At 32.5% G+C, this 26,589-nt stretch overlaps 2 protein-coding genes across 3 annotated transcripts in view; both read right to left on the bottom strand.

Annotated features, from left to right (window-relative positions):
* HDAC4 (histone deacetylase 4) overlaps nt 1–26,589 on the bottom strand; it is a 163,133-nt gene that overhangs the window by 124,876 nt on the left and 11,668 nt on the right. The gene's annotated exons all lie outside the window — the stretch shown is intronic.
* LOC148303906 (rab GTPase-binding effector protein 1-like) overlaps nt 3,951–26,589 on the bottom strand; it is a 273,584-nt gene continuing 250,945 nt past the window's right edge. Inside the window, exon 14 of the mRNA XM_088269182.1 lies at nt 3,951–4,169. Within this exon, the coding sequence (XP_088125308.1) occupies nt 4,158–4,169 (12 nt within the window). The 3' untranslated portion in view covers nt 3,951–4,157. The remainder of the gene's footprint in view (nt 4,170–26,589) is intronic.

Below are 26,589 nucleotides of genomic sequence, written 5' to 3'. Positions count from 1 at the left end.
TATATATATATATATATATATATATATATATATATATATATATATATATATATATATATATATATATATATATATATATATATATATATATATATATATATATATATATATATATATATATATATATATATATATATATATATATATATATATATATATATATATATATAGAGAGAGAGAGAGAGAGAGAGAGAGAGAGAGAGAGAGAGGGAAAACAGAGCGTGGACGACCGAAAAAGACTTGACACGATCAGATCAATCAGAACCTAAAATCTGGCGATGTCAAAAGTCTGCGTAATCGGAGGGCATGTATGACTAGATGTATGGATGTGAAGGAGGCGAGGAGTGTATGTCAGGACAGAAGAGCGTGGCGTTCCATCCTCTCTGCCTACCCCTGCGGGGAAACGGCGTGATGGTAGTAGTTGTAGTAGTAGTAGTATATATAAAATTTTCAGAATCAGATTTTTCCAGTCGACGAACTCTGAATTCAGACAGAATAAGTATGTTCTTCTAATAATACCAAGAAAATGATTTAAGGAAGTAAGGCGCAATGAAAAATCTGAAAGCCGAACGAAAATAGCGCCTAGAAGTGTAACAACTGACGTAGACAAGCGAAAAATTAGAAATAGCAAAAAAAAAGATGCAAGAGAACAGAATGAAAAAAAAACGTGAGATGAATCACTCATATCAAAGCTCGCTGATGAACACAACCACCCACGCACGAGGCATTGAAACAAACAGACTCTTATACTTTTTCTACAGAAATACGTTTAAAAATAAAAGTATGTATTGTGTGTGTTTCTTTGTTTTCAACGTTCTTCAAAAGTATCGAAGAGCGCGCAGTTGAAATGAAAATAATTAGCAAATTGCAAGCTATTTCGAGAGAAACGGAAATAAACTACGCACCCAGATAAATTGCGACTGTGAAAAGAAATGTTAATTTATGTATTCATTTTTAAATAAAACACAGATTTTTGTCCGCCTCCGTAGTATAATGGTCAGCACGCTCGGCTACCGTTCTGGAGGTCCTGGGTTCGATTCCCAAGGGGGGTAAAATAAATATAAGAGATTTTTTTAACTGTAATATTTATTTAATATTACCATGGACTGGTACCTGAAGCGGAGGGCTGATCACCTTTCCTTCATGTGTAAATGATCAAGATAACACTGCGTTTATAAGACACAGTGCCCTATGCACCATTGGGGTGCGGATAAGGGTTTTATTATTATATATTATTATTAAGTTGTATTTTACTAAATAAGAAAAAAACACTTATATATTAATATTGTGACAATTCTTTCGCCTAGATATGGGATTTTCAAACGAATGTGAAGATTAAATGGACCGACGGACCTTAGTTAATTTAATATTCACATTCGTTTGAAAATGCCATATCTAGGCGAAATAATTGTCACAATATTAATTTGTATGTGTTTTCTTAACAATAAAATACAACTTAGTAGAACTCGAAAAATCAGATTTTTAATTTAACAATAAATACGTAAATTAAAATGGAGATCTACAAATTAAACACCAAATCAATAAATTTATTTTTTCAAAGTAATATTTATTCACTTTACAAAAGTAAACAACGTTGTTTTAACCACTTATTTATTATTAGCACACTTTAACCTGCTAGTTTCGACAAGAACCTTGTCATCATCAGGGTTTATGAAATTCTAAAACATTTAAATACTAATAAATGATTACATTCCCTTACCAAAAACTTAATGTTATGTTTTTAATGTTTTGGAATTTAATAAACCCTAATGATGACAAGGTTCTTGTCGAAACCGGTAGTTTAAAGTGTACTTATAATAAAAAAGTGGTTAAAACAAAGTTGTTTAATTTTATAAAGTTTATAAAATGTGCCACAAAGTATCTGTGAAAAATATTCAAGAAATAATATTTATTCAATTCGAAAAATCTCTTAAACACGAAAGATGGAAGGCCGCACGCGGATAGAAGCCCAAGGCTGTGTGGGAAAATACGCCTGCAGAATTATCATCAACTAACTAGAACGCATGTCCAAGGATTAGCGGAACGAAGTCTCCATACTAATCACGAATGCTAACTGACGTTCCAGGATATTTTAAATTAAATATCGTATACGGTTGTGGTCCCGAGGCTAGTGTCGCGGACTCTTGAGTCAGAGTTTCTCGGTTCGAACCCACTCCTACCACAATTTGATACCCATTTATAATAATGAGCCGCTCGGGCTCACAGGAACAGTATAAAATTGAACTATTTCTGTAAATAATAAAAAAACAAATATTTCTGTTTTATTTAATAAAAATAATGTTAAAAAATAAAATACGAGTACAAACAAACATGTGGGATTCTGTGGTTTTTGCAAGAGTTTGATTAATAGATCATTCTCATATCGCTCACTCCTTTCAACATCGTCATATTTCAAAAATCGACAATTTTAAGTTGTGCATGTTTTCGGAATGCCCAGAAAATGTACTATATCCCAGTAAAAGCGGCATATTTTTAACTTAATATTTACCCGCTACAGGGCAGAAAGTGTTGTTTTTGCATTTTGAAGAAAAGGTATTGTTTAATTTTTTTTTTTAAATAAACTTAATATTTTTCAAATGCATAAAAAACATTCAGGTTTTGCCTAAAAAGATCTGTTGCACAGTAAAAATTTAAAAAATTGGCTTGATATTTATTTTTAATACATTTTATTATATTTTTAAACTTTAAAAACGTTCTCCTGAAAAATCATGTTTTTTGATATATGACGTTGTTGAAAGGAGTTAGCGATATGTTTTTGATTAAAATATAAATCCATAATAGTGAATAACACACGGAAGACGGCCAACAAACGTGTCGTCATTTTACAAATCACCCAACCAAAATCCACTTCGTATTTGATTATTTATATATATATATATATATATATATATATATATATATATATATATATATATATATATATATATATATATATATATATATATATATATATATATATATATATATATATATATATATATATATATATATATATATATATATATATATATATATATATATATATATATATATATATATATATATATATATATATATATATATATATATATATATATACAGTATCTACTCAATGAATTAGGGCCACCCATTATTTTTTTGAATACTCTGAAATCTTTTGGATTATTATATTTATTTTACATAAATACTTTAAGTTTTCTATTGACATCTAATATCATGTATATTACCTTCAATAATATGTAAAATATACCTGGATTATTTAAGCCTTTATAAAATTTCAAACCCTTTTTCTGAGAAAGGTCCCTAATTAGCACAGGTAGACAGATAGTTGAAAGTTCAAAAAATAGTCCTATCTTATTTATTAGTGAAGTTTCTTGAGTTCTGGTTGTTGTTTTGTTCAGAGAAGTTATATAGTTATCGTGTCTTGTGAAAAAAACTTAATTTTTAATTTTAGTTCATAAAGTATAATTTTTTTTTGTAAACACAAGTGTTTTTTTTGAAAAGGACAAAATGGGAAAAAGTAAAGATATTTCCGAGGAAAAAAAGTCTAGTGTTATAGTGCTACTGAAATTAAGAATACTATCTATTAGAGAAATTTCAAAAAAAGAAAACGTTTCTCGTCAAACAGTGGACTAAATTTCAAAATCAATAAAAAATCAGTCACCCGCCACCAGCAATCGGCGAAAGAACTGTCGTAGGATTAGAAAAACAACACCGAGGACTGATCGAAAAATCGTTCAAAGTGCCTTAGAAAACCGTAGTGCATCAGCAAAAACATTAAAAATAAAATTGGAAGAAGAGGGTATAAATATATCGGTATCAACACTGAGGCGACGTCTTTACGAAGTAAATCTGAAATGCAGGCGCCCTGTAAAAGTACCAAAATTGACACCACGAATGAAAGCGGATCGATTAAAATGGGCCAGGCTACATCGAAATAACTCGGTAGATGATTGGAAAAAGGTATTTATTTAAATTGAATTTTCAACATATCATTTTAGTAAATAAACTTATATATTTGAATTAAACTTAAATTTTCATTATTTTTCAGGTCATCTTTAGTGATGAGTACCGGTTAGAAGCCGTGACAGAGAGCCGTCGATTCGTCAGGAGAACACCAATGGAACGTTACGATGAGGCCTGTGTGGTAAAAGTTATCAAACACCCCCCTGCAACAATGATATGGTCATGTATTATTAACAATTTACCTGGGCCGTTGTTTTTCGTGGAAGGAATAATGAACCAAAATTCCTATAAGCAGGTCCTCGAACGAATTTTATTGCCCTTCTACCATACACTCGACCCAACAGAAGGTCCATACACCTTCATGCAGGATGGGGCACCTTGCCACCGGGCTAAATCAATAATAAAATTTTTGTCTAACAAAAATCTGCCTTTGCTCCCCTGGCCTGGAAATTCTCCGGACCTTAATCCTATAGAAAACGTATGGAGCATGTTAAAAAATAAGGTATACTCATTTCCAAATCCGACAGTAGACTGTCAAAAAAAAAATATTAAAAAAATTTGGTCAGAAGACGAAGAAATAAAAAACATGATAAAACAGTGCATTTTAAGTATGCCAAAAAGAATTGAGGCAGTTATTTCTGCCAAAGGTGGAAATACTAAATACTAACTATATTTATATGAAAATATATGCATAATTTAAGCGTAATAAAGTGTTCATGTGTAAATAAAATTCAATGTTGTTTTATTCAAGGTTTTCTCTGAGTTATTCCTGTTTGAATTGAGAAATTGCGCGAAATTCTGCGTGGCCCTAATTCATTGAGTAGATACTGTATATATATATATATATATATATATATATATATATATATATATATATATATATATATATATATATATATATATATATATATATATATATAAATACATTAACATGCGATCCCTCAGACGAATGTGTGGCAAAACGATGTTTGATAGATGTTCGAATGATGAAATAAGGAAAGAATGTAAGGCTGAGATAAGCATTATCGATAAAATTAAGAAAGGTGTGTTGAAATGGTTTGGACATGTGGAACGTATGAGTGAAGAAAGAACGGTTAAACAAATTTATGAGGTGAATGTAGTTGGAAAAAGAAGCAGAGGAAGACCGAGTAAAACTTGGCACAATCAGGTATGTCAAATAATTGAAAGCGGCCGTGTCAGGAGGCGTAATAATCGTCGGGTATGTATGAGGAGATGCACGAATGTAGAAGAGGCGAAGAATGTTTGCAAAGACAGAGTGGTGTGGCGTTCGATTCTCTCTGCGTACCCCTGCGGGGAAGCGGCGTGATGGTTAGTTAGTTAGTTATATTAAAATTAAAATAGTAAATTGAATTTGTAGAGTCGAAGAGCCTTGCGGCTCCAGAGCCACACATTGCCGACCAATGATCCGCGTCATTCTGATTCTCATCTAAACGGTTACCTCTTCATTCTCTCTGCTATTAGCGGCTATGACTCGTCACTTGGCCACAGGACCGATTAGCGTCGGGAAACCCCCTTTTCCTGGGAAATTGGCTGACTCACGATTCGCGAGCTGGTCGACCGTTTCGCCAACGGCTTTTCCTACCAATAAGGGTAGATACCGTCACTTGATTTGCTTTGACTTTCCCCTAATTTCCAGGAAATCCTTCACTAAAATGTATACATTTTAAACAAAGGGGCATCATTACCACCCCTACCTAGTTAAGATGTAAATATATCACAAAATATCTAACTAACTAATCAAAACGACGTTATTTGTAACGGTTAATTGGTTAAAAACATTTTGAGTGTATCCAAATACTTGTTAAAAAATCTGGATTATATCCAATTAAAGGAGTTATTTATCATATTATTTTTTGACATCTCAACATATATGGAAGTCTGGGCATTTACGGGGCTTACGACCGTCTTGGGCTGGTTTGAATTATCACTTTACACACGTGTAACATTCACCAATTCTACCCACTTCGCTTCTTCTACATCCGTGCATCTCCTCATACATACACTCCGATTATTTCGACTCCTAACCTGCCCGCTCTCAAGTATTTGGCATACCTGATCATGCCAAGTTTTTCTCGGTCTTCCTCTGCTCGTTTACCCAACTACATTCGCCTCATATTTTTTTACCGTTCTCTCCTCGCTCATTCGTTCCACATGTCCAAACCATCTCAACACACCTTTATTAATTTTATCGATTATGCTCATTTGAACTTTGCATTCCTTCCTTATTTCATCATTCGAACATCTATCATACATCGTTTTGCCGCACATTAGTTTGAGAGATCGCATTTCGACTGTATTTAGTCTAATTTTATCCTTCTTTTGCCAAATCTATGCTTCACTTCCATACATTAGCGTTGGAACCAGGACGCCTTTGTGTAATGTGTATAAAATATGGTCATGTAACATAAATAGAAACTCAGGTTTATGAATGAATTTTTAGTTAAATATTTGTTTTTTTTTCTTCGTATGTTTCTTCTCTTTTTTTATTCATTCTATCCACATATTATCTACAGTATACAGCTAAAGCGTAACATTAGAAAAAACAAGATTTTTTACAGTCATGATAAGGTTAAATTAGTAAATTACTGTACAAAAGTGAGAAATGGAAAAATAAAAATAAAATAACAATGTTAAAAAAAACTAGTATCAATTGCTAGAGGCTTGAAAGTCATAGCTTCGCAAAAATTGTGGGCGATAAACCAAAGAAAATAACGATTCAGTATATCAAAGGCGCTTGAAAAGGTCTACTCGGTAAAGTACTAAGTCGAGTCTCTGCAAACACGTGACATTTAAAGATCACATACTCGGAGATGTAATAACATGGTAACAATAACCCCAGGCGAAGGTCGAAAGGTCAAAAGCACCAAGAAATGTAAGGGTTGCTACTGAAATTCAGAAAAAGGATTTAACCCTTATATGCATGATTTTTTTTAATTAAAAAAAATCTTTGTATATATTGATTTGGCGTTTAATTTGTAGAACTCCATGTTAATTTATGTATAAATTATTAAATCAAACACAGATTTTTTTATATTATTTTTTGACATCTCATCAAAGATGAAGAATATGGAAGTCTGGGCATTTACGGGGCTTACGAAAATGCCGAAAATGCCGTAAATGCCCAGACTTCCATATTCTTCTTCATCTTTGATGAGATGTCAAAAAATAATATGAAAATAACTCCTGTAATTGGAGATAATCCAGATTTTGTGAACAAGTATTTGGACACACTCAAAATGTTGTAAACAGATTTTTTTAGTTGTATTTTATTTAAAAAAAACATATTACATAAAAATTAATATTGTGACAATTGTGTCGCCTAGTTATGGCATTTTCAAACGAATGTGAAGATTAAATGGACTGACGGTCCTTATAAAGCTTTACAATTCTAAAGTACCTAGAATTGTATAGCTTTATAAGGACACTTATATTCGTTTGAAAATTAATACATAAAAAGCTCTTACAGCAATAAATAAATGTCAAGAAAATACTCATAGTGGCATCTACAATAGTTACAAAAGGCTGACTTAATTCTTACACCTAGGTGTGTGATGAATATGGAACAGTGTGAATTATAACAATTCTAGGCGACCAAAGGATGTTTCAACTGATGTGAGTTTGTTGTTGCAGAATCGCAAAGGTATGCAATTAAGAGTTAAACCCCAATACTCGAAATACAGACGAATACGTACATATATTCGGTCAATATTTGATCCTTAACATACATGTATAGTAAATACATAACTATATGTTACAATATACATAATTACGGTGCTGACGCCTCGTAGCAAATCGAGGGTTAACGTAAAAAAATACCTTCATTTATTGATTCGGCTGTTACTTTGTATTAATGATCAATTTTTAATTCAAATTTCACTTGGTATATACCACTATTTCTCAAAATCTATTGTGACACATTTCAAACACCGTGTACGGTCCATCTCCGTAGTGTAATGGTCAGCACGCTCGGCTACCGTTCTGGAGGTCCCGGGTTCGATTCCCAGGGGGGGGGGGGTAAAATAAATATAAGTGATTTTTTCACTGCACTATTTATTCAATATTACCCTGGACTGGTACCTAATGCGGAGGGCTGATCACCTTTCCTTCATGTGTAAACGATCAAGATAACACTGCGTTTGTATTACGCAGTGCCCTATGCACCATTGGGATGCGGATAAGGGTTATTATATAAATACTATACTATACTATACTATTGTCTTTGACTTGAGCTTTGATCATTCCATTTTCCCCTTTTCCTCCCTCCCGTCCCTCTTCCAGGTATTTTCACTTACAAATATGAAATTATGTCTTGAATGTTTTTCGCAGATACTTTGTGGCACATTTTATTAACTTTATAAAATTAAACAACTTTGCTATCACCACTTTTTTATTATTATCAGTACACTTTGACTAATTTGTTTTAGAATTTAATAAACCCTGATGATGACAAGGTTCTTGTCGAAACCGGTAGGTTAAAGTTTACTAATAATAAAAAAGTGGTTAAAACAGAGTTATTTAATTTTATTAAGTGAAATTATGTAACTGCAATGGTAAAATACCTGTTTTTTGTTATTCGTCAATAGTAACGAATTTACGTAACTGTTTTGTCAAATTTCCAAATAAAATTAAAAAAAAAAAAAAAAAAATAGTTATTTCTAATGTCAATGAACAACGATTTACTAAAAAAAACCGATAATTTTAGCATTCAAACACTTTGGCCAGGCGCCGTGGCGTAGTTAAGTAGACGCTCGACTGCGAAATGCGCCGTGGGTTCGATTCCCACGAATTGCAAAATAAATTTAAGAAAGTTAATTTTCAATTTGTCTGGGTGTTTGTGATGTATTTTTCATATTTACAATCCTACCTGCAGACAACCCTCTAAAAGTAGAGCCTTTGCAGTTATTCCTTTAAAAAAACTTACTTCAACAATAAAAATGTACAGTATCGCAAAATTAAACAACAACCACATTTTTTCCGTTACTTTATTTGACCAGTGACCTGGTTTCGTCGATACCGACATTATCAGACCGGTGGGAGGCTAGACAAAACTTTATGTTATATGCACAACAAGGCAGGGGTTAAAAACAATGATTTTATATATTATTTCTAACAAAACCTATCGTACAACGTTTTGCGGCACATTATTTTGACTTTTCATCGGAAAAAGGAAAACACCAATCCACCGGAAACATTCAAGGCTGATCTGCCCGGAAATAGCAGAGTTCAACGCTCCGAACCTCCCTGGGGGGTGGGTACATGAAAGGACGCGAGGGAGCAACTTCAAGGACCATGCTACATCCCTACTACACAGGACAACTGACAAGGGAAGGTTTTTTCTTTCAAAAATTGAATTGAGTTGAAAAAATTATGTATTCACCTCTTGGGGTTGATTAATAACAGCAAACGTCAATCTGCAGAAACAGTATTTTAATATTAAGATATTACTGATGTCTCAACATAGATTTTGTCCGCCTCCGTAGTGTAATGGTCAGCACGCTCGGCTACCGTTCTGGAGGTCCCGGGTTCAATCCCCAGGGGGGTGTGATTTTTTCACTGTAATATTTATTCAATATTACGCTGGACTAATCACCTTTCTGTGTGTGTAAAAAAATATCAAGATAATTATCGTTAATATGACGCAGTGCCCTATGCACCATTGGGGTGCTGATAAGGGTTTCACTTTTTAGTTACTCAACATAGATGAAGAGTAGAATATGGAAGACTGGGCATTTACACGGCTTACGACCGTCATAGGCTGGTTTAAATCAGAAATGAAAATAATAACTCCTGTATTAGTAATCTTGCTTTGAAACGGGAATCGAGTTTTGTTTGCATTTTTGAAGTTTTGAGACATACATAATTTATGATTATTATGGCCGCTAAAAATGTTTACATGGGGCAACACATAAATTAAAGCGTGTATGAAATTAACAGGACGTTTTTTTTTACATTTAACCGTATTTAACTATCTAACTAACCATCACGCCGTTTCTCCGCAGGGGCAGGCAGAGGGAATACAACGCCACACCACTCTGTCCTTGCAAACCTTCTTCGCCTCTTCCACGTTCATGCATTTCATTTATTTATTGATTTGGCGTTTAATTTGTAGAACTCCATTTTAATTTAGGTATTAATTTTAAATCTAATACAGATTTTTTTGAGTCTACTAAGTTGTATTTTATTAATAAAAACACGACGAAACGAATTCGTTAGATAATGCCCTAACAAGGCGAAACAATTTTCTCAATATGATTTTTTTAATGTGTTTTTATTAATAAAATACAACTTAGTAGACTCAAAAAATCTGTGTATGATTTAAAATTAATACATAAATTCATGCATTTCTGCATGAATTTATGTATTGATTTTAAATGATGAAAAGTCAAAATAATGTTCCGATGAAAAGTCAAAATAATGTGCCGCAAAACGTTGTACGATAGGTTTTGTTAGAAAAAATATATAAAATCATTGTTTTTAACCCCTGCCTTGTTGTGGATATAACATAAAGTTTTGTCTAGCCTCCCACCGGTCTGATAATGTCGGTATCGACGAAACCAGGTCACTGGTCAAATAAAGTAACGGAAAAAAATGTGGTTGTTATTTAATTTTGCGATACTGTACATTTTTATTGTTGAAGTAAGTTTTTTTAAAGGAATACCTGCAAAGGCTCTACTTTTAGAGGGTTGTCTGCAGGTAGGATGGTAAACATGAAAAATACATCACAAACACCCAGACAAATTGAAAATTAACTTTCTTAAATTTATAATACCCGACGATTATTACCACTCCTAACCTGACCACTTTCAAGTATTTGACATACCTCCGTCCGTTATTAGAAGTTCGTTAGATGGAGGTCGATTATATCGAGGTTTTTCTGTACTCCTAATATGCTTACAACCATAATCTACTATTTTCTACTTACCTTTTTTTCGGTCTATTCTCATAGGTTTGGCGAACTCCACTTCTGCCTGAGGTATCCTCTCAGCCGGCTGAAGCATTGTGATGTGAGGTTCGTCGATATGTTGTAATTACACACACATCACATATATATCTATATATTTCAATGTCACAATAGGTAAACAAAAGTTTATACAGGAACGAATCACTCCATCGATTTATTCGTTTTCAAATACGTTCCAAATAACCCGTTCAGTTTGTCTGTATTTTTATGAATTAAAATCACTTTTCCAGTTTTTTTATATTAAATAAATTCGATTCTGCTTAAGCACTCACGACTGCGCAAGAATTAATAACGCATTCAAAATTTTCACGCGCAAAACTAAAAAAAATATTTCATTTTATACATCATGCCTTCAAATAAAAATTAAATTAAATACAGCAAATAAAAATATTATAACTGAAATTTTTTTAAATGTTTTTTTTACACGTTTTTAAAAAATTATACAAAAATACTCTTGATATTTTTTACAAAATTAATAATTTTAAATATATAAATCTGTATTTCGTTATATTATTTTTTACGTGGGTAAACTGTCATAAGTATGTTAAAATTATGATTTAAATGTTAGGATGGGTATTTATGAACAGAAAAAAATAACAAAAAAGTGTAAGAAATATTTGAAGCACATAATAACTTCGTTTAAAAGTCAAAAGCTATATTCATTTTAAAAGTCCGTTGTTATTTTTTTTACTAATTTCTTTAACAGCTTATTAACACAGAAAACAGCTATCTCAGATTTCTACCTAACTGTCAATTTCATATAAAAAATATGTAGGTGGATAGTTAGTATTAAGAAACTGTTTGCTTTGAAACCGGTCGACACTACAAGATGTTATTATGATTTTAAAACAAAGTTGTTTTGTAAGTTATAAACAGGGAAAAAATCTTTTGATGTAATGTACAATATGTGAATTCGAGTAGATATTACTGTTAAGATTACAGTAATTCGGATTTTTTCGTATGAGATTTGTTTATATGTTTTTATGACTTTATTAACAAAGTTGTTTTGTAAGTTATAAAGAGAAAAAAAATCGTTTGATGTAATGTACAATATGTTAATTCGAGTACAAATTACTGTTAAGATTACAGTAATTTAGAATTGTTTGTATGAAATTTGTATATATTGTACTTGTTTTTTAAAGTTTTTCAATATATTTTGTTGCAATTATGATTTCATGAAGGGAAATACTTGAAATGATTCATTTTAAAAAATCGTAACGGGATTCGGAACACCGGTTCGAGTATCACAACAAACAGTTAGAGAGGTCCCGAAGACGCGATGTTGCGGCAGTGTAGAGCCTCTAGCGAGGGATGGCCGACTGACGGTGGAGGGTAGTAGCGAGCTAGGGGCGGAAAAGCTTTGCAATGGTAGCGCGTGCGCGCTGAATGCCAGGGAAACATAATCGAAGGCTTCCAAATCTATTGTCAAGTGTATTGTTTATTAATAAATACCCAACAGCCCCTCATACTAGAAGTCCTGAAGAGGAGATGGACATTTATTTTTTTTTAAAGATGGGAGTTACATTTACTATTTACCTTGATGTACAAGGTTTCTAGATCATTCAGTGAATTTTCGTTTCATTTCTTGAATGTTTTTCACAGATACTTTGTGGCACATTTTATAAACTATATAAAATAAAACAACTTTGTTTTAACCACTTTTTATTGGTACACTTTTTCCAAACAGTTTCAGCAAGAACCTTGTCATCATCAGGGTTTATGTACTAATTCTAAAATATTGAAATACTCATGTGGAATAGTTTAAATCTAGATCTAGGTTCATCTATAATATATTCATCTCGATTGACTATTGTTATTATCCTTTCGCAAAAATCCAGAATTATCCAGAAAAAAAGTTGGAAATCCCTGTGTTGTGTGGAAAATGCCGCTTGATACGCAAATACATCTCCCAAAGGAATTATTACATCGCTCACATACTTCCATTATTTAATAAAACGTTTTCAAGAATTAATTAGTTAAGTTATAATGTACTTTGAAGGCAACTGTCGAAGGATTTTTGGTGACAAAAAAAAATGACTCGATATTGTTTATAATGGTGACGTAATTACTTTATTTATAGATTTGGCGTTTAATTTAAAGAACTCCGTTTTAATTAATATGTCGCAAACTCCTTTCAAGAACGTCATAAATAAAAAAACTTGATTTTTCAGGAGAACGTTTTTAAAGTTTAATCATATAATACAATGTATTAAAAATAAATATCAAGCCACTTATTGAACTCTTTACTGTGCAACAGATCTTTTTAGGTAAAATCTGAAGGTTTTTTCTCTATTTGAAAAATATTTAGTAAATTTAAAAAAAATATTTAAACAATACCTTTTCTTCAAAATGCAAAAACAACACTTTTTGCCCTGTAGCGGGTAAATATTAAGTTTAAAATATGCCTTTTTTGCTGGGATAAAGTACATTTTCTAGGCATCCCGAAAACATGCATAGCTGAAAATTGACGATTTTTGATTTATGTTTTGAGTATACTTAATTGTATTTTAATAGATTTATATTATCCACTGACACTTCGTGATGGAATTGCATTTTTAATTTATTATTAGATTAAAACCAATATTTTTAGCTTTTCCACTTTTTTTTTTTTTTTTTCGTCCACCACCGTCACCAGTCTGATGGTCTGATGGTCTGGTTTTTCGTCACCAGTCTGATGATGTCGGTAACGACGAAACCCGGTCGCTGGTCAAATAAAAAAGTGGAAAAGCTAAAAATATTGGTTTTAATCTAATAATAAATTAATTGTATTTTATTGTTAAAAACCCATAGAAATTATATTTGTGATAATTGTTGCGACTTGTTATGGCATTTTCAATCGAATGTTCGACATAACATAAGTATATTAATTAATTATTTTTTTTAATTACACCATACATTTGTTTTTTAAATAAGTCATTTTTATGCTACATATGCGTATGTTTGATACATTTTTCTCATTGCGGTATTTTGTTGCTTTGTTAGTTTCACTTCCTCATATTTTACTATTTTATATTTTTCCAAAATTAACTATACAATATTGTAAAGTCAAAAGTACCAAACATATTTTTGGATTTTTATTTTATTTTGTTATGATTTTAATATAATAAAACTAATATATTAAAATACTTGATTTAAATCTTCCTTCGCCCAGAATGTGTACTTATATCGTCTGCGTATTTATATCAAAGGCATCTCTCAGACTAAAAATCTGACGTCGATTACACTGTTGCATTATTATCCTGGTGCCAAAATGATGTTAAAATCAAAACTTAGAGTAAATAAAGATAAAAAAATCAATTCTAATAAATTTATATTTTTTCACCATGGTCACACTATGGGAGTTTGGCATTCTTCTTCTTCTTCAAACCCTTATCCGCACCCCAATGATGCATAGGGCACTGCATCTTATAAACGCAGTGTTATCTTGATCGTTGTTAACACATGATGGAAAGGTGATCAACCCTCCGCTTCAGGTACCAGTCCAGGGTAATATTGAATAAATATTAGAATGAAACAAAGTGATTTTTTTAGAATTCTTAACTGGAGACATCTCTACCCGTCCGAAAGCGAGTGGTTTTGACTAGAATTTTCACTCATGAATTACATGAAATTATAGCAACTTTAAACATAAAGAGTAAATCCACTCACGAATAGGTATAGGCTATAAAACATAAAAAAGTTGAAGCCTCAGTAGGGCCATGATAAGCGGTGAGGCATAAGCCGTAGCTAGATTTCAGAGTTACTTGTTAGGTAATTTTTAAAAAATCTACTCGTCCGGAGAATCAAGAGTCCGTTGGATCTGATTTTAGTTCACTTTTAAGCCGCACGATGACGCTACTTACGTTCGCAACCCGCATATGGTATGGCGCTTCGAATTATACATAAGGCATTGCCGCGATGGCCCGTTAGCAAGTAATCTGTAGCCAGTCTATCGATTGAAATTTATCTTGAAAAGAGAAAAACTTCGGGTTTTCTCTAGAAGCGAGAAGTAAACTTTGTGTCGTAAGGACATAAGCGCACGTAATCTCAAATCCAGTACAACGTCTGATTTTTAACGTAACAAAATTATTTTTTTGAAGAATATGGAAGTCTGGCCATTTGCGAACGTCGTAGGCTGGTTTAAGTGATCACTTTACACGCGTATATATATATACATATATATATAAACATATATATATATACATATATATATATACATATATATATACATATATATATACATACATATATATATATACATATATATATACATATATACATACATATATACATACATATATACATATATACATATATATATACATATATATATATACATATATATATATATATATATATATATATATATATATATATATATATATATATATATATATATATATATATATATATATATATATAAGCGAGTGTTTTTACCTAGAATTTTTAGAAATTATAGTAACTTTAAACATGATGAACGGTGTTGCATAAGCCGTAGTAAGATTTCAGAATCACTTGGACGTAAGGTAATTTTAAAAAAATCCAATTTTGAAACATTGTACTTGTATCACTAGAGTTTTCACTAGAGATATCTATTGGTTAGATGAAGAAGCTTTTTTATTGAGCAGAAACTCTTATATTTGTATGTGAGGTCCGAAATCATCAAAATTTTTATAAATAAGTATAGTCAAATATATAATATGTACATGTATTATTTTTTGACATCTCATCAAAGATGAAGAAGAATATGGAAGTCTGGGCATTTACGGGGCTTGCGAATGTCATAGGCTGGTTTAAGTGATCACTTTACACACGTGTAACATTCACCAATTCTATCCATTACTGACAACCACACTACTCAAATTCTTGGAAATTCTATATATATATATGAATCAATTTTGAAACATGGTTCTTGAATCACTAGAACTTCACTAGAGACATCTATTGGTGAGAAGAAAAGAAGCTTTTTATTGAGCAGAAACTCTTATATTTGTATGTGAGGAAATCATCAGAAATTTTATAAATAAGTATTGACAATTTATAATATGTACATATAATGGAATAAAAAATAATAAAAAGAGTATATTTATTATGCTGCTGGAATTTTCTGTCAAAATCCCAAAACGTGTATACGTAATCAGATTTCAAAATTCGTGGAAAAAAATACAGGATTAAGGATGTTCGCTTTCAAAAGACAGGGATTTTCTTCCTTACAGGAAGGAACCTTTGGTATTTGGAACAGCGAACGGGATGTTCCTGTGGGATGAGGCTAGGCGGGGGGAGGGTTTGAGGAAGGGGACACAAGAGGACACCTGTGGAGCTTGCAGGGTGACATCGCATGGTGTACAACCTGCGAAAAAGTTAGACTTCCGGGTTCCTTAAATCCTAATCTCTTATTCCATAACTGACATTTCAAGATAGATGAAGAAGAATATGGAAGTCCGGGAATTTACAAAGCAGTCTTAATGCGTTCTCTCGGACGAATATGCGGCAAAACGTTGTATGACATCTCTCACTCCTTTCAACAACGTCATAAATCAAAAATCGCCAATTTTCGGTTGTGCATGTTTTCGGAATGCCCAGAAAATGTACTATATCCCAGTAAAAGCGGCATATTTTTAACTTAATATTTACCCGCTACAGGGCAGAAAGTGTTGTTTTTGCATTTTGAAGAAAGGGTATTGTTCAATTAATTTTTTAAATATACTAAATATTTTTCAAATGGAGAAAAAACCTTCAGGTTTTACCTAAAAAGATCTGCGGCGCAGTAAAAAGTTCAATAGGTGGCTTGATATTTATTTTTAATACATTTTATTATATTCTTACACTTTAAAAACGATCTCATAATAACAATAAAAACATAAAAAGATGAAAAAGCACGCAAGTTAGCACGCATGTACTACATGAGTGATACGTCAACAAGAAAAAGGAACTTAAATCTGTTTCGAGAAATAAAAATACTTTGTGTTCTGGTCCACTCACATTTTTATTAACCAACTAGTTTCGGCAACAACCTGTTGCCCTCTTCAGGGTTTATTTATTACTAAACCCTGAAGAGGGCAACAGGTTGTTGCCGAAACTAGTTGGTTATTAAAAATATGAGTGGATCAGAACACAAAGTATTTTTATTTCTCGAAATAATATATCAATATGATCCACAAAGTTAATGCTTTCAATATTCAAAACATAAATCTGTCTCTTCAATAAATAATCTAAGCAAAATTTTAAATCTACTCAAACTTAGGTAATTAACATCTTTGTGGAATAAATTTTTAAATATTCATCAAACCTCCTCCCTTAGTTTACCCCTGTACCCTCTTCCCTAAACTCCCTTTTTCCTTTGCCTTCATTATTATCATCAATTTATAAATAATGTTTTTTAATGTTAAAGTACTAAAAAATACTAAAATATTAAAAAGATTTAAAAAAAATCATTTAGGTGAAATGGACACGTGGAGCGAAAAGATAAGAAGAGAATCACTAAGAAAAAATATTTGGCGAATGTAAACGAGAGAACAGAACGAGGATGGTCGAAAAAGACTTAAGCCGAAAAAAATAAAAGAAAATAGGTACGATCAGATCAATCAGATCCTAAAATTTGGTGGCGTCAAAAGTCTACGTTATCAGAGGGATATGACAGAAGAGTGTGGCGTTTCATCCTCTCTGCCTACCCCTGCAAAAAAAGGCGTAGTAGTAGAAGTGGTAGTAGTTTTTTTCCCCTCTCCAAGCACAAGAGCTGTCTCATTTTTGGAGAGGTAAAGCGTATCTAAAACTAAAAGTTTGCCATATGTATAAATGTTTAGAAAATGTATTATGTTGTACTTAAAAATGTAACTAATAATAATAATAAAACCCTTATCCGCACCCCAATGGTGCATAGGGCACTGCGTCATATAAACGCAGTGTTATCTTGATCGTTTACACATGAAGGAAAGGTGATCAGCCCTCCGCTTCAAGTACCAGTCCAGGGTAATATTGAATAAATATTACAGTGAAAGAATCACTCATATTTATTCTTACCCCCCTGGGAATCGAACCCGGGTCCTCCAGAACGGTAGCCGAGCGTGCTGACCATTATTACACTACGGAGGCGGAAAAATGTAATTACTTATATGAATTAAAAAATATATAATAATAATAATAAATAACGACATTTTCCTTTTTTTAATCATCGCGAATACGAATCTTGGTATTTTTTATATTATTTTTTAGCATCTCAAACAATTTTGTGACATATCAAAAATAATATGAAAAATAACTCTCTAATTGGAGACAATCCAGATTTGTGAGCAAGTATTTGGACACACTAAAAATGTTGGCATTCATTTCAACGAATTTGTGTAATTTTATAATTACATACCAAAGCTCCTATAGCTTATATAAATTTATAACAACAAAAAAGTACAGAAAAACACTACGTTATAAACATAATAATCCTACTCGTATTCAATTCCAGGAACATTGGAAATGCGGTAAGGAGGCCTCCCTCCACCCGCGCCGCCTGCGCGCCACCCGCGCCACCCTCCACCCGCCCGGCCCGGCTCAAGGTCACCCGCCGGCCGGGCGGTGGGGGTGGTGGGTGGTGGGGGCGGTGGGTGGTGGGGGTGCGAGTAAACACGGATGCGGGGGACTCCCAATTATCCGCACTCAAAACAACAATACGGGTTCGAAAATTTACACACACGAAATTGATTTCTCGCGAATGCACATTGCACTTTGCAGTCAACCTGAGTAATGATGAACAATTTTTCTATAATATTTTTAAGTTTTTCTATAATTTTGCGCAATTACCGCATAGCTAATTTTCAATCACCAATTTTACTTTTTCACTTAAAAAAAATATTCACAGCATTTTGAGTGTGTCCAAATACTTGTTAACATATCGCTCACTCCTTTCAACAACGTCATATTATATATCAAAAATCGTCAATTTTCGGTTGTGCATGTTTTCGGAATGCCCAGAAAATGTTTTGTATCCCAGCAAAAGCGGCATATTATTACCTTTATAATATTTACCCGCTACAGGGCTGAAAGTGTTGTTTTTTTGCATTTTGAAGAAAAGGTATTGTTTAATTACTTTTTTAAATATACTACATATTTTTCAAATGGAGAAAAAACTTTCAGGTTTTAGCTAAAAAGATCCGTTGCACAGTAAAAAATTCAAAAGTTGGCTTGATATTTATTTTTAATACATTGCATTATATTTTTAAACATTAAAAACGATCTCCTGAAAAATGAAGTTTTTTGATATATGACGTTGTTGAAAGGAGTGAGCGATATCTGTGTTTGATCTACTTAAGGGTTACACTTAAACCTCAATATAACGGACCTCTATTTAAAGAATTTCGAATATAACGGACAAAAAATCCGATAAATGTATTTTTTTATTAAAAAACGTTCTGTTAATATTATACGTGCTTAAATTCTAGTGCCCCCGAATGCAAACATTTTTTAACGGTCATGATAAACTATATTATACGCCTTTTCATAATTTTAGAGAGTTGTTGTAAAAAAAACATAATAGTTTTTATTTTATTATATAAAAAAACAGTAAAACTTCAAAAGTGAAAACAAAACAAAATTACTTTTTCATATTTATTACAAAAAATTGAATTTTATTTCTGTTTTGTATTTTTTATTTATATTTAATTACAGTGTTCATATTAAAAAAAAAATAGTTTTTGACTTATTTTGAGCTTGCTTTTATAAAACGGATTATCGGCGAGAACGGACCCCCCTCCAAATTAGTAAATTTTAAAGTATATTATATTTTTTTAGACATATCAACAGAGATAAAGAAGAATATGGAAGTCTAGGTATTTACCTGTCATATGATATAACTTTTTTTTTCGAATCGAAATTTGAATAATATAATATATAGACATTAAAAATAGAAACTGAGTATAAAAAACTATTTTAAAGTGGATAATGGAAGTCAATAGATCAGAAACAGATTTTATCACAAAGCCATATCGCAATTGATTGCAAAAACAACCTTCTTTCATTATAATTTTTAAAATAAAATTTAAAAATGTGCCCTCGGCCTTACAATAATGTGTCCTCACACGAAACACTGAGTTAGAGCACAATATTGTACTTTTGTATTTATAATTATATATATATATGTGAAGAGAAAAAAAACATGGTAATAATGGTGAATGTTACATATGCACAAAGTGTTATTCACTTAAACCAGCCTATGAGAGGTCATAATACATAAGCTATGAAAATGCCCAAACACTTATATTTTAAATCTATGTTGACATAAACGATTTTTCCATTTGGAAATGCTCTTGAAAGATATTTCAATATAAACTTAGTTTGAAGTTGAAGGGGAGGAAACTACCCTTATTAAGGAAAATAAATCTCTCATAAGTACTACGAAAGCTAAGTACCACCCCGTCTAATACTAGTCTATCCCCAAACGTTCATTAGGGCGGCTTAATCTACACAAAGTCCTGAAAAAAATAACAACTAAAAACCCGATTTTGCATGAATATAAAGCATTAAACTTATTTAGAATAAATGTAAATTGGTGTGCTTATTGCTAAGAAACAATATCTTCCAACCCGAGCCTTTTCTGTTATTCTCCTTTTTTATCTACGGTGTATTTTTTTTTAGATTAAAGTTTTGTACTGAAATTTCGCTCACTCCTTTCAAGAACGTCATATATAAAATAATTAAATAAAAAAAACAATTTTCAGCTGTGCATGTTTTCGGAATGCCCAGAAAATGTACTATATCCCAGCAAAAGAGGTATATTTTTAACAAAATATTTACCCACTACAGGGCAGAAAGTGTTGTTTTTGCATTTTGAAGAAAAGGTATTGTTTAATTATTTTTTGAAATATACTTAACATTTTTCAAATGGAAAAAAACCTTCAGGTTTTACCTAAAAAGATCTGTTGCATAGTAAAAAGTTCAATAAGTGGCTCGATATTTATTTTTAATGCATTGTATTATATTTTTAAACTTTAAAAACGTTCTCCTGAAAATTCAAGTTTTTTTATTTATGGCGTTCTTAAAAAGAGTGAGCGATTTCTTGTTGGAATTGCATTTTATATAATAAAAAAAACATCTTTATAGTTTTAATTTGCACTTTTCGGGTATTTGACCAATGGTCGTGTTCGACCATTACACTACGGAGGCGGACAGAATATGGATCAAACATAGATAAAAAAATCGAAAACAACCCTTAAGGCTGAGATTTCAAGCTTGTTTTAAGCGTTCAGCCACGCTGAGGGCTGGTCGTGTGCTCACGCTCAATTAAAAAAAAAGTGTTTGGGTATATATTTTTTTAAATAAGTATATCGAAGTCATACAGCACAACGTGACCAAGTGCATTTTTTACAAAAATGTAATCATTGACTATTTGATATCTTACAAGCTGAGTATTGCCCTGAAAAAAATCCCAAAGGATTTAAAAGTTGGAAGTATAATATATTGACTTGTTTAAAATGACTAACTGACCCATGACGATGAAGAAGAATATGGAAGTATGGGGATTGACAGGGCTTATGATCTATCTATGACCTATGAAAGCCTTTAACCTGCCTATGTGTATGTACACAGCTTATGACTTGTCACAGACTATATGCTGTCATAAGTCATAGACAGGTCATAAGCGCTGTAAATATTTAGAATTTCATATTCTTTTTCATATATTTTGAGATGTCAAAAAATGTAAAAATAATTTATAAATGTAGAAAACCCAGATTTATAAACGAGTATTTCGCAGTCATACAGGACAAAGTGACCAAGTGCACTTTTTTACAAAATTGTAATCACTGACTATTTGATATCTTACTAGCTTAATATTGCCCTGAAAAAAATCCCTACGGATTTAAAACTTGGAAGTATAATATATTGTCTTGTTAAAAATGACTAGCTGCATTGATGTTTATTTTCTTGCCAAGCAAAGGTGACTTAAATGGCCCCCCTGAACATTTTACGTTTTGTTAGTTGGTCACTTTCTCCTGTACGACTACGATATATCGAAAAAGTAATTTTACATATATTTTTTTAACTGCTTACCTTTCAATAACTATTTTCTTTTAATAACCATATAATTATTTCGAAGAAATACTTTTTTTCAATACAAAACTGATTTACAACATTTTGAGTGTGTCCAAATACTTGTTCACAAAATCCGGATTACCTCCAATTACAGGAGTAATTTTCATATTATTTTTTGACATCTCATCAAAGATGAAGAAGAATAATATAATAATGTTACACGTGTGTAAAGTGATCACTTAAAAGCGGCCTATGACGGTCGTCAGCCCCGTAAATGCCCAGACTTCCATATTCTTCTTCGTCTTTGATGAGACGTCAAAAAATAATACAAAACTAATGTTTAAAGAAAAAAATCATTTACTCAAAATGTTACCTGGATTTAGGGATGCCTGCTCTTAAACGCGCGGCAATTTTTGGTCACCTATATTAAACGACACAGGAATATTTTTCATTTTGCTCTTGAAATCCTTATTCATTTTCGATCGCGCAAAAGTTGGGGCAAATCTCTGCCGCCCGCGGCCCCCCGGGGGTGGCGGGGTGGCCCCAGGCGACCCCGCCCCCGGCACCGCCCCCCGGGCCCCCGGAGCCCCCCTCCCGGTGGGTTCCCATAGCAGCATCGACCCGGAGCTATTTTTAGACACCGCTCGCTTCGTGGGCGAAAACTCTCTATTGTATAATTATGTGTACACACACACATACACGCAAACACACATATACATATAAATGTATATGTTCAAACCCTTATCCGCACCCCAATGGTGCATAGGGCACTACATCATATAAACGCAATGTTATCTTGATCGTTAACACATGAAGGAAAGGTGATCAACCCTCCGCTTCATATTGAATATATATTAGAGTGAAAAATCACTTATATTTATTTGACCCCCCCCCCCCTGTGAATCGAACCCGGGACCTCCAGAACGGTAGCCGAGCGCGCTGACCATTGCACTACGGAGGCAGACAAATGTATATGTACTAAAAAAAAGAAAAGTAAAACAAATTTACAACGCGCATTTGGTTGGAACTTTTACCAATGCTTCTTTATGCAGAGGAAGGCCGAGAAAAACCTGGCAGACAAAACGATGTACGATAGATGTTCGAATGACGATATCAGGAAAGAATGCAAGGCTGAGATAAGCTTTATCAAGAGGTGAAGATTGTTTGCAGAGATAGAGTGGCGTGGCGTTCTATCCGTGCATCTCCTTATACATTCCCGCCGATTATTCCGACTTCTGACCTAATCGCTTTCCAGAATTTGAAATACTTGATCATGCCAAGTTTTGTCGGTATTTTTCTGGTCCTATTTCCAACAACGGTCGGCTTATAAATTTGATTTACTGTTCTTTCTTCACTCATTCGTTCCACGTGTCCAAACCATATATCAACACCAGTTTAGCTTTCGCTGATGGGTTTTTATTTGCTTTACATATCTTAATCACCATGTTCCCAGCATTCACTCTCCTTTCTGTATCATCAATCTTCCCATTCCAAGAAACATATGAAATCATCTGCCTGTCTAATTTACTACTATTTGACACCCAGATCTACGTTCATCTCTTTCAAATACCATGACTTGCATTCGTCAAAATTCATTATGTTTATTAATGTGTTATTTAATATTTAATCTTATATATATATATATATATATATATATATATATATATATATATATATATATATATATGTACCTAAAATTGGTATATTGTAATATTGACCAGGGTTATAATTTTCGGCTACCGTTCTGGAGGTCCCGGGTTCGATTCCCAGGGAGGGTGAAATAAATATAGGTGATTAATTCAATACTACCCTGGACTGGTTCCTGAAGCGGAGGGCTGATCACCTTTCCTTCATGTGTTAACGATCAAGATAACACTGCGTTTATATAGGGGTGCGGGTTCGAAGAAGAATATTAAATTAATATAAGAATTAAAAAATCGCCTTTTATTTATTTGAACCATCTCTGGGAATCGTCAAAAGTCTTCACATCCATAGGTCAGTATGAAATGTAATAATCAATTTTTACTTATGAATATTTGTTTACACAATGTTAACAAAAACATAAAAGTGTATATTTTTTTTTAATTCAACCTTGGCCTGTATATGAGAGGACTTTTAATCCTTCCGACAATTAATAATAATTTTAAAAAAAAACCCTTCAAATGGTGGGCGTCGAAAGCGTAATGAAAAGCATGTCTTCATTTTAATTAAACTTTACAATTTTATTTTCGGTATCCGAGAAAAAGTTTTATTTTCGTAAATCAAATTGCGCAACAGCCCCGCAAAACTTCGGGGCTTCATTTACATCAATACACGATACAACGATTTTATAATGAATTTCCCAAAATAACTTTATTCATCAAAAAAAGGGTCAAGCTATTTTTATTTCATTTTATTTTTAACCTTCTTGCTTTGGATATTATTATTGAAATAATTTATTTAATTTAATGTGTTGTCCCATAACACGGTCCTTTGGATTAAAAAAAATATGAAGAAAATGAAAAATACATCTTTGACATCTCAACAAATGTGAAGAAGAATATGGATGTCTAGGTTTACCGGGTATACGACGTGCCAAAGGCTGATTAAATGATCACTTAACGCACGTGCAACATTCACCATTCTACCCATGACTGACAACAGCACTTGAAATCAAATTCTTAGAATTTCTTTATATATATCGTAGTAATACAGAAGAAAGTGACCAAGTGCATTTTTTACAAAAACGTGATCATTGACTATTTGATATCTTACAAGGTTAATATTGCCCTGAAAAAAATCCCAAATGATTTAAAACTTGGAAGTATAATATGTCTTGTTAAAAATGACTAGCTGCATTGATGTTTATTTTCTTGCTAAGCAAGAGTGACTTAAATGGCCCTCCTGAACATTTTACGTTTAGTTAGTTGGTCACTTTCTCTTATACGACTACGATATATATATATATATATATATATATATATATATATATATATATATATATATATATATATATATATATATATATATATATATATATATATATATATATATATATATATATATATATATATATATATATATATATATATATATATATATATATATATATATATATATATATATATATATATATATATATATATATATATATATATATATATATATATATATATGTTTATACTTTTACACGTATACTTGTGGAAAAAACTATATATATATTTGTTATTTTATTTTTCAAGTGTAAAATACCCTATCGAAGAAGAACTCGACATTTTCATCGTCGACATGATCATACAGTAAGCCTTGTACATTTCAAAACACATCTGGAAAAATGTCACGGCGAGATTTTATACAGTTTTTATTACATGTATTATTCTCGCATATAATTAATAGTAAAAATAATAAAGTATTTAGCGTATAACGGAGGTTCTAGCGAAACGCGCGTTGATTTAGTGAGGCGAATAACCGGTTGGTAGACATAAAAATAATTTTACTAAAAAACAAGACCAAAAAATCACCACTCCTTGTAAGAAATTCAGTAGAATCTTCAAAGAAAATGTAATACGAAATCTTACACCGCACCGCCCTCCTTATATCCGCTATCGCAGTAAGTGGTTGGCACGTTTGGATGCCGTGCTGGAGGTCTCGGGTTCGATTCCCAGGGGGTCAAAATGAATCAAAGCGATTTTACACTGTTATATTTATTTTGTATCACAAAAGACTGGTACCTGAAGCGCAGGATGGATCCTACTTGCCTTTATAAAATTTACGATTAAAATAACACTGCTTTGATAATATGCTGTGCTTTATGCACCATTAGATGTGGATAGGGGTTATGCAGCCCTCCGCCTCGGGTACCAGTCCAGGGTAATATTGAATCAATATTTGAGCGAAAAAAACACTTAAATTTGACCCCCCCCCTGGGAATCGAACCCGGGACCTCTAGAACGGTAGCCGAGCGTGCTGACCATAACACTGTAGAGGCAGACAAAACCAATACACGACTGAATTCATCGCGAAATGTATCAATAGATAAACAATCGATTATAGTAGCCGATTATTGCCATCATTCGGTTAGTCAATCACCACCCTTGTAGGTCTGGCGTATGCGGGGGCTCCTATTCTTAAAATAGCACTCCTGGATCGATAGCCGCGACCGTGTCCCACTCCACGGGGCCCCGCGCCCCCCTGGAGCCCCCCTCAGCCCCCCTCGCGCCCCCCGGAGCCCCTCGCGACCCCCCGACCTTGCCGTGACTCGCGAGGAGATGAAATGTTAAGAAATAAATACTTTGCCAAACAACTTAACAACTTAGTTCAGTAATTTAACACGGCTTTCGGCGGTGGAACTAACAGATTCTTTTTCTCAAAGGTATTTTTTGATTTGCAATATTACTTTAGTTTCCTAAATCTTTTTTTATAAAACGCTGGATTTCCCACCACTATTTAATATTTTTATTGATATAATCCAAGATTCGGAAGAAAATAAATTTTGCCAATTTTTAAACTGATTTACAAGTACATTTGATAAATTTTAAATTATGTTTTCAAGTTATACCAAAATTCCACACCAACACCAAGTCCTACCAAAATTCATTTTTAAATCGAGCCTGCGATATGTGCAATGTAATGCTTAATGAAGTAGACATCAATAATGTTCCTTTTAA

This window comes from Brachycentrus maculatus, unplaced genomic scaffold (assembly GCF_059751285.1).
Source record: "Brachycentrus maculatus isolate JH-2025_06_01 unplaced genomic scaffold, ASM5975128v1 h1tg000340l, whole genome shotgun sequence".
Lineage (NCBI taxonomy): Eukaryota > Metazoa > Arthropoda > Insecta > Trichoptera > Brachycentridae > Brachycentrus > Brachycentrus maculatus.
The sequence above is the reverse complement of the archived record's forward strand: the minus strand, read 5'-3'. Positions and strand labels throughout refer to the sequence as shown.